The sequence below is a fragment of the Bemisia tabaci genome, chromosome 6 (assembly GCF_918797505.1).
Source record: "Bemisia tabaci chromosome 6, PGI_BMITA_v3".
NCBI lineage: Eukaryota > Metazoa > Arthropoda > Insecta > Hemiptera > Aleyrodidae > Bemisia > Bemisia tabaci.
This window is the reverse complement of record NC_092798.1, coordinates 39,906,403-39,915,938: the sequence shown is the minus strand read 5'-3', so window position 1 is coordinate 39,915,938 and position 9,536 is coordinate 39,906,403. Positions and strand designations below refer to the sequence as shown.

The window sequence follows — 9,536 nt, the reverse complement described above, 5'->3', positions numbered from 1 at the left end:
TAAAACTCCCTCTTGTGTCGTTCAGTTTGATGTCTGATTTGACAAAGAGGCCGATTTTTCTCGATCTCGTGAGCTCTGTGCTTTTCTACACATAAGTTGTTCGTACATAACAGACGTTGTAAAATTTCCAAATTAGGAACAACTGTATCTGCCTCAAGTGTGGTGTCGTTCTTGATAATACGTGTAATAGCTAAAATTTTAGTTTGGAAACTCTCTCTTTTGTTTAGTTTGATGATTGAATCGACAAAGTGCCCCATTTTTTCTCTCGTGAGTTGGTACTTTTCGACGAAGAAGTTCTCCGTATATAAAAGATGTTGTAGAAGTTTCTTAATTTCCAGATTAGGAACAACAATGTCCAACTTTGTGTGTGGTATCGTCTTTACTGATAATTGTGTCGACTCCATTTTCCTGCAAGAATTGTACCATAAGTTGCTCTACCTGAGTTGCTTTATTCGCTCATTTTTCGGCTTTGAGACCAAATCATGCAAATTCTTAATATCTTGCTCACTGAAGGGTGGACGTTTTTTATCTATTGTTGTATTTTTTTCTAGATTTTTTTCAATACCTTTACCAAACTTATCATATTTGAGCAGCTCTCCGAACTAAAAAAGAATACGTATTGGCTTATAATCCTGCAATGCCTCTCTGCTCTACTCCATTAATTTGGAGAAAGGACAAATAGCCAGCATTTTTTCGTTTGTGGCTAACGAATGACACCCTAATAGGTTTTTTAAGTCTCTTGGACCGACTCTGATAGACCAGATTTCCCTACGAGGTGCTCGACATTCCTGAACCTAGGGAATGAGGGTTTTGCATGTGTGGGGGATTATCGATTTAAGTAATTTTTCTTGTGTAAAATTTCGCCAGAAGCACGATGGTCCCTCTTGTTTTTTCTGACACGAACTCCAAAGCCCAATAAAAGCTCTCGAAGTTGAGGATGTAATGGAGGGGATATCCTGCGCTGCTCTAAGGGTCCATCTCTACATCGATTCAAAATCTCCATGCAAAGGTAGATAAATACATTAGCAGGGTTACCGTGTTTTCAGTTTTGGAGTACACATCCACAAACATAGTGGGAGCCCGGTCAATGTATTTGCTCCCCATCTTTGCATGGAGTGTTTGACTTGATAGGGAGGTGGACTCTCAAGATGGCGTGAGCATCCCCTTCATTATGGTCTCAATTTTGAGAGCTTCCTTTGAGCTTAAGAGTTTATTTCAGAGAAAAATAATGGCACCATTTTGTTTCTCACAAAATTTAACACATGAATCAGTGCTTAAATTGCAAATTCCATGAATCCTGACACATGAAAGAACTCTATTGAATGTCAATCTTTCATTCTCGAGCGAAAGGGAAATCTACTTCAGGAAATGTGGATGATCGTATGAATTGATAAAAAATACTGTAATTTGTGGTGCCTTCACATATTGAAAATGGGAGTTACCATTTATATTTTTTTTTTATATAAGGGCTCATAAGGATCGCCTTCTCCCATCATAGGCGAACAGTTGTGTATGACATTTTTCTTCTCTTCCTGTTTCTTTTTTTTAGTGTTTTCGAGTAATTAGTTCTCTCTTGAACACCTTGTGAATAATGTTAATAGGGTTCAAAGACAATCTTCCAGGCTAATTGCGCACGATGAGAAAATATATTTTTACGATTAGTTCAACATAATTATTAATACAGTAGAAAAAGTTCTTCATTAGATTTATTCAAAGTCTACGACGATGTGATACAATGTACCTCAACCAAAACCGTTTTTTTTACATTGTTGCATTGTCGCCACGGAACAGCATACAGCGCATGCCGTGACAGCCAGGAGCGTGGCGTGGATATCGACCATCGATATTATCCCAGTTGAAACTATATGGTGAAGAATCGATTGTTAAGATGTTCGTTGCGAACACCTTGTAAATCGATCCTTTCCCATAGGTTTAAATGGTAGATCAATCGATAGATCATAAAGCACGCCACGCCACTGGTGGCAGCACGGTGTAATCTGCATCTCATATTTTATCTCCGTTGGAGTAATTGACCCACGAGCTAAGACGGGAGCGAAAAAAGAAGAAATAAAATTTAAGACGGAAGAGGGGCCACGTATTGAGCTGTCTCAGTCTGTTACAAAACTGAAACTCTGTCGTGAGGAAATATGTAAATAGATCGTGCCATTTTCCTCTTTTAAAATGTTAAGGCTCCTGATTTTCACGTACCTGATATTTCAGGTAAGTAATATCTAGAACACCATAGTTACTCTCAGTTATCCTCTGAGTGTCTTCAATCGCGTTTTCGGTTTGAGCAATTTGGTTTTTTTGTTAATTGGTCCGAGGGCATATGTTAAAAAAAAAAAAAAAAAAAAAAAAAAAAAAAAAAAAACTTGCAGTGGAACTGTAAATGAAGCAAGTGTGAAAAATGGCTCAGTCTCTTCGTTCTGACGTGTAAAAAAGAATTCCGATGTTGTCAAGCTCAAATTTGCGTCCAACCCCTCAGATTCAAGATGGCGGCGAAATTGAGGGCTAGGGAGTTGAAGATTTTGGAATTTGCCTTTGATGTCGTGTTTGAGGTCTATCTTTATGTAATTTTGGTTGTAGAATCCGAAAAAATTTCCACCTCTGAACCTAAAAATGCAATCTTCTTTTCTCAATAGATTAAAGATTTTCTAGGAGATAGGTGCATGGTACGAGGAAATTGATGCTATTTCCGAATTTGCTAGCCGAATATACAGGGTGATCTAGAGTATTTTTATAGGGATAGTATGGACAACTCAAAAATTTGGAGGTTACGCTTGACCAGGTCATGTAGCTCTCGAGGCCCAAAAAGGCAGCAAGCTATGAACTCAAATTATCCAGTGATACTTATTTGAACCGCACACCATTTAACCAGGCACACCGATCAAAAATTCTAAAATGATCAACCTTCGAGCCCCTATATTGACCGCAATCTTGTATCTTGCTTTCGACTCAATTTGTGCTTGACAACATCGATATTCTCTTTTTACACAGCGAAACGAAGATATTAATATATTTTCCACGCTTACCGCACGGTTCCAAGGGAGTACATAAGTAAGTACCCGGACTGGATTTTTTATTCATTTTTTTTTTTCAACAGACCTATGGATTCCTCGTGTATCCACAAGACGATTCCAGTCCATCAGATGAAGAGTCCAGTCCATCGCCGCACTTACGACCTCTTTTGGTAAGCTAACCTACAATTTCTTTGACATTACGATGGCTGACCTCGCAAACCACCCAAGTCTGTTTGTGACGTCAAAAATTACTCTGCGAGGTTTACTTATTGCTCTATCGTATTTCTTTAGTTCTTATTTAATGTTATGAATAAAATATGTCAAAAAGTAATCAGTAAAATTCCTTGAAAATGTTCGCAATTTTTCTCGTAAATATGAAAAATATTTTGTGAAGATATCAAGAAATAATGATGGCTCTATTCCTTTAGAACAGAAAGAGCGGATATTTTGAAGGACTGCAATCGAGGAATGAATCAGTGAGTTCGAAAACACACCAACTCGGAAAACATATTTTTACCAGGAAACACCTACAACTGCGCAGCGGGCGAAGAAGTCAGTTTAAGAAAAACCTTTTTGGTGCCAAAGCACAAGTACTTAGAGACTTTGTAAAGCACCGAGTTGAAATCGATACACCATGTTTGATGACAGAGAATTAAGCGTTTTCGTTCTCACCGACTTTCAGATACTGATTTTTCATGGTCTGCCAAGAAAAATTTTCATTTTTCGACCTGAATAACGCTTGAATATTTATATAATTCGTTGGTACAAGGTATACTGAACCGAAAAACGAAAACCGCCAGATTGGATGGTCACCCGTTTCCCTTGAAATGGCCAAAAATTGGTATTTCCAATGAAATACTTCGATTTTTCCCTTTTCCCGTCGCTGTTTCGAGCACTTCCGATTGCAATTTCGAAATTTCCTTTTGCGTGCAGATGCTTCTGTCCATAAGTGTTACTGAATCGTAAAAAAAAGTTAGAAAAACCCGAGTTGGTGTGTTTTCGAACTCACTGATTCTAATGTGGCTTCCGGGTTTAGCCATCGATGCTATATAACTTACAACAGCCAAGAGCCCCTTCAAATTAGGCCATTACTTTATGCCAAAAAATTAGTTTTCAATTAGAAATCGGGGCTGAGGGGGAGCAGGTGGAGGTGGGGCCAGGGAGCCCAAACGGGCCAAAACCTCAGTTTTAGGACCTTTTCAATGACTCGAGATGGCTAAAATCAAAATTCGTGTCGCGGCATTTTGATATACTTACCCAGGGATATCCTTTGAAATTTAAGACCTTCTTGAACAAAATTTGAGCAGTGTTTCACGTGTGTCACGCACATGTGTTTCTAATATTCGATTTATCCACCAACTATACCTCCAACGACTCCCATCAAGCGACGCTGAAAACAAATGCCAATTTGCAGTAAAATTTTGGGTCCTGTACAATCTATTTCTGGTCTGTTTCCAGTTGGCTGACCATCATGATGGGGCCTCGGGTATCGTGTATAATATTGACGACTCGTTTTGCAAACTCGTAGACGACCCAACATTCATCGACAGAACCCGGTTCATCATACATTTCTACGAGCGAAAAGAGTTGATGGTCATTCATGCGCCGCCTCGTTTCGGCAAGACATCCAACCTGAAGATGCTGCATCTGTTTTTCGACATCCCTGTCGACCCTTACGGAACCCCCGTCCAAAATTACATCAAGCAAAAGCGTGCTTTCTTCGATGATCTTCTGACGTGCAGAGACATGGACAGTTTCTTTTGTATGGATTACATTGCAAGCCACCCCGTAATCTTTTTAGACTTTATGAAGCTTGATACAGAGAACGTGGAGAGCTTTAACGTTTCTCTCCGTATGATGATGAGTGCACTCTTCGAAAGCCACGGTTACCTAGCGAATAGTCCGCTTTTAAGTAGAGAGGAACACGGTATATTCCACAAGGACGCACATCCTTCACTCAAAGAAGACGTGGGTGCCATGGGTGGTCTGATTTTGGCGAGATTACTGCACAAACATCATAATCGTAGTTGTATAGTGCTCATCGACAATTATGATGCTCCAGTCGCCAAAATGATTGTCAAGGGAAACAAAGATGACTCAATGAGCCAAATATTGAAAACTCTAACGGACCTGATGAAAGGGCTGTTCAAATACAACACATTTGTCAGTCACTCCCTCTTAACCGGCATATCCTCTATTGGCAGTGTTTATACTCAAGAGGTGAAGAATCTGAGCCACTACTCGATATTTGAGAACGCAACACTCAGTAATTTCTACGGTCTCAAGTTCAGGGATGTTGAATACTTCGTAAAGAGATTTGGTAGTCAAAAGTGGGTCAATGAGGCTCGGAGAACCTATGAAGGATATCACTCTTTGGCCACAAACGAAAAAATGCTCGCTGTTCAATCTTTCATCAAATTTATAGAGGACAGTGGAAAAGTGATCGATTATGAGCCAATACCTATTCTTCTTCAGCTTGAAGAGTTGCTCAAATATGATAAGTTTGGTAAAGTTATTGAAAAAACGCTAGAAACAAATACAACAATAGTTAAAAAACGTCCACCCTTCAGTGAGCAAGATATTAAGAATTTGCATGGTTTGGTCTCAAAGCCGAAAAATGAGGCGAATAAAGCAACTCAGGTAGAGCAACTTATGCTACAATTCTTGCAGGAAAATGGAGTCTACACAATTATCAGTAAAGACGATACCACACACAAAGTTGACATTGTTGTTCCTAATCTGGAAATTAAGAAACTTCTGCAACATCTTTTATATACGGAGAACTTCTTCGTCGAAAAGTACCAACTCACGAGAGAAAAAATGGGGCACTTTGTCGATTCAATCATCAAACTAAACGACAAAAGAGAGAGTTTCCAGACTATGATATCAGCGATAAGGTCGCTGTTTGAAAAAGTGATTCCAGAAACAGAGTCTGAATTTCGGGCCCCTTTGTATTCTCTTCCGCGGCTGATGGGCAACGAATCGTTTTTGCGAGTGGATAATGAAGTTTTGGGCCCAAATAAAACGATAATAGATACATTGCTTATAAGAAAAGACAAGACGTTGATAATATTTGAATTCAAATTCGGGCGTGATTCTGCTTCAGCCGCGCTTCTTGATGTCGTGAATAAGAAGAAGTATGAAGTTAAAACCGACGAAAAACCCAGCAATACAATTTTAGTAGGCCTTCATTTTAGTTCTCGTAGAGACTGCAGTGTAAGTTACCTTCATAATAAGTTTAACGCCAAGGAAGCCATAGCAATAGAAGAGAAGATGACATAATTAAGAAATCCGTCTCTTTGAAAATAAAGCTGGAGCCAACAATTTATATTGTAAACAGGTATATCGACGGTGAAACTACCAAACCACGTATCTCGGTTTGCGACGTCGCAGACTTCCTGTCATACTTTATTTTTTAAATGAAAAACTACTCAACATCCAGTCTTGAAAATTTCTGTGATTTTTCCTCTTCGTGCGGAGAAAATTCCGTGAAAATTTCAAAGAATGATATTGATTTGGTCTACTTCAAAAAAATAAAATGTGAGCGTAGATTTTTAAACACCGCAAACGAGATACGTGGTTTGGTAGTTTCACCGTCGATATGTAGTTATATCCCTGCATAATAAGAAAATATTATAAAATGTGCAATAAAAAACGATAAAGTTACTCAAATCTCAAATTTCATCCAACCCTCCCCGAAAGTCATAGTTATACTTCAGAACGATGTGATTGAAGCCACGATGAACAAAAATCGACGGTGTAAGTCGGCAATCACATAACTCGTTTAAGGTGTCTGAAAATCTCCGCCTCTATGTTATTTCTTTAAAAGAAAACAAATCGACATCATTCCTTGAAGTTTTTGTAGAATGTTCTTCGCACAGAGAAGAAAAATCACGGCAGTTTTAAAGAATAGCAGTTGAGTGGTTTTCCGTTAAAAAAATAAAGTATGGCAGGAAGTCTGTGACGTCGCAAACCGAGTTATGTGATTGCCGATTTACACCATCGATATATGTATGTTTGATCCGCCATGAAATCATTTTAATTTTATTTTGGAATGTAATATTTTGTAACTGTTTGCCCTTAAAATTACAAAAAGCTTAACTGGACGTTAAGTCTAATGAACGGATAGTAAGGGCATGGGAAATTATCAAATTAATTCACCTATAAGTGTAGCAAAACCCTCAGTAACAGACTCTTCATTTTAGAAGTAAGTCAAAAGGCTACACCCCCAACCGTGTTGATTCTTAATTAGGGAGGTTGATGGAATTAATACTCTAGCAAAAATTTAGTTAAGTACAGTCAAGCCAATCCGGTCTCACAACTTCACAGAAAACTAAAGACGATCATCGTTGTGTGATACACTCACTTACATAAAATCACAGTACACTGCAAATGTCTCTTATCCATCATATGTACTCTCTTCTTTTACAAATTTCGTTTAGATGAGAAAAAATATGTTTGGTACTTAATTACTCTTAATTGAGAAACAACGTCAAATGACGTTGATGAAATGACGTCAAATGCGCGTATTAATGAGCGTTAATTTTGGCTCTAATTTTGATAGGGGTGGAAATGTCTGAATTATTAATTGATATATTATTGTCTGAAATATTAAAGTGAACACTATGTTTTGATAGCATTGAACTTTACGTGTAGTTAAAAGTTCACATACCTCAGCTCTGATCACACCACAAGCCATTTATTATTCAGTCATTAAATACGGTGATCAACCGAATCATTAGTTCCGCCATTTAAAATATAACAAAAAAGGACATACAGGGTTATTCAAAAGTCACGCACCACTGGCCATAACTCTAGTTCTAATTTAAGGATTGGATACACACGGCGATTAATCGCCGCGATTGAAAGACGAAAGCCAATGGAGCGCCTTGATTTCGATCCATTGCAGTCGATATATCGAAATCAAGGCTCTCCATTGGCTTTGGTCTTTCAATCGTGGCAATTAATCGCCGTGTGTATCCAGGCCTTAAGATATCGACTTGCGGTTTGTGACGTTTTTCCTCTTATCGAGGGGAAAACTTTTTTAGGTACTCTCCAGTTTTTGACCCCCTCAGGGCGGAGGAGGGCGGGGGGGAACTAAAAATTTCAAATGGCCACCCCCCTCATGGACAATGGTGCGTGACTTTTGAATAACCCTGTATCTCACTTTTGAAGTTTTAACCTTTTTAAAAAACGGCTTACATTTTTTTGTAATATCAAAATAATTGACTAATTTTGATATCAAAATTCATTTTTCAGCTCTTTGAATCTCGGTGTCTACATTTTGAACTGGCGCAGCCATGATAAGATAGAGATTCTTCCTTTCGACACGCCGTAAATCGAGTAACTCTGATGTAAGATTTCTAATCTTAACGCATTTTTGTAAAAAATATGAAGAATTCATGAAACCAGCGTTAGATTAATTTCAAAATATTGGGCCTGTTTCAGTCATTAAATACAGTAATCAACCGAATCATTATAGTTCCATACATTTAAATGTATCAAAAAAGGACATATCGACGGTGTAAGTCGGCAATCATATAACTCGTTTGCGGTGTCTGAAAATCTCCGCCTCTATGTCATTTTTTTAGTGGAGAACCAATTGACATAATTCCTTGAAGTTTTTGCAGAATTTTCTTCGCATAGAGAAAAAAAATCACTGGAGTTTTAAAAAATAGCCGTTGAGTAGTTTTCCGTTTAAAAAATAAAGTATGATAGGAAGTCTGCGACGTCGCAAATCGAGTTATGTGATTGCCGACTTACACCGTCGATGTCTCATTTCAGGGCCGGATTAAAGGAGTGGCCACATGGGCCGCGGCCCATGGCGGCGAATCTAAGGGGCGGCAAAAATTTGCAATTTTTTTGAGGGTAGGTATAAAAAAAAATCGGATTTAGACAAAAAAAATTACAAACTAGAAAAGGCGAAAAAATCTCTCATTTACTGAGAGTATAGTAATTTCTAATTTTGTCGTCTCTTAGTGATACAAGAGACAGTACCTTCAATTGGTCGAGTTAAGAGAGAAACCAAACACGCAATTTGGCCTGGAACGCGTAGAGAGAAATGATAACGAGGACTTGAGATGAAAAGGAGAAGCTCTCGGCGCGGCGATCGGCATGTAACATATATTAGCGCCTACAAGACTGCACGAATACTTCTCGCATTGCATCAGACACAGTGCGGTCATTGCGGTCAGCGTGAAACGGATAGCGCCTACAAGAATGCATGAATACTTCACGCATTGCGCCAAACCCAATGCGGTCAGCGTGAAACGCAGAGCGCCTACAAGACTGCGTGAATACTTCACGCATTGCGCCAAACATGGAAGGGTAGATCATGGACAATGTGGGACACTTCAAATTCGAATTCGTTTTAAAATTGACTGTACATTACCATCACGAGGAAGGCCGCCCATCTTTATGAGCACGGAAAGTGTGTGACTTTTGGTCCAAACGTTTCGATCTAAATTTCCTTGCTCAATGGCCACATGAGTTAAATCGATCATTGCTGTGTATAAT

The 9,536-nt window shown here is 38.7% G+C and overlaps 1 protein-coding gene across 5 annotated transcripts in view; it reads left to right on the top strand.

Moving 5' to 3' along the window:
• Positions 1-114: 114 nt before the first annotated feature.
• Positions 115-9,536, top strand: part of LOC109036447 (uncharacterized) — a 41,192-nt gene continuing 31,770 nt past the window's right edge. Inside the window, exons 1-3 of one of the 5 annotated variants that reach the window (XM_019050662.2) lie at positions 126-267; positions 3,104-3,190; positions 4,479-6,570. In XM_019050662.2, coding sequence (XP_018906207.2) covers positions 232-267; positions 3,104-3,190; positions 4,479-6,302 — 1,947 coding nt within the window. In that variant the 5' untranslated portion in view covers positions 126-231 and the 3' untranslated portion in view covers positions 6,303-6,570. Of the gene's footprint in view, positions 268-563; positions 2,221-3,103; positions 3,191-4,478; positions 6,571-8,263; positions 8,375-9,536 lie in introns of those variants that run through there. The other 4 variants (XM_019050661.2, XM_072302030.1, XM_019050658.2 and 1 more) reach the window with 4 other exon arrangements.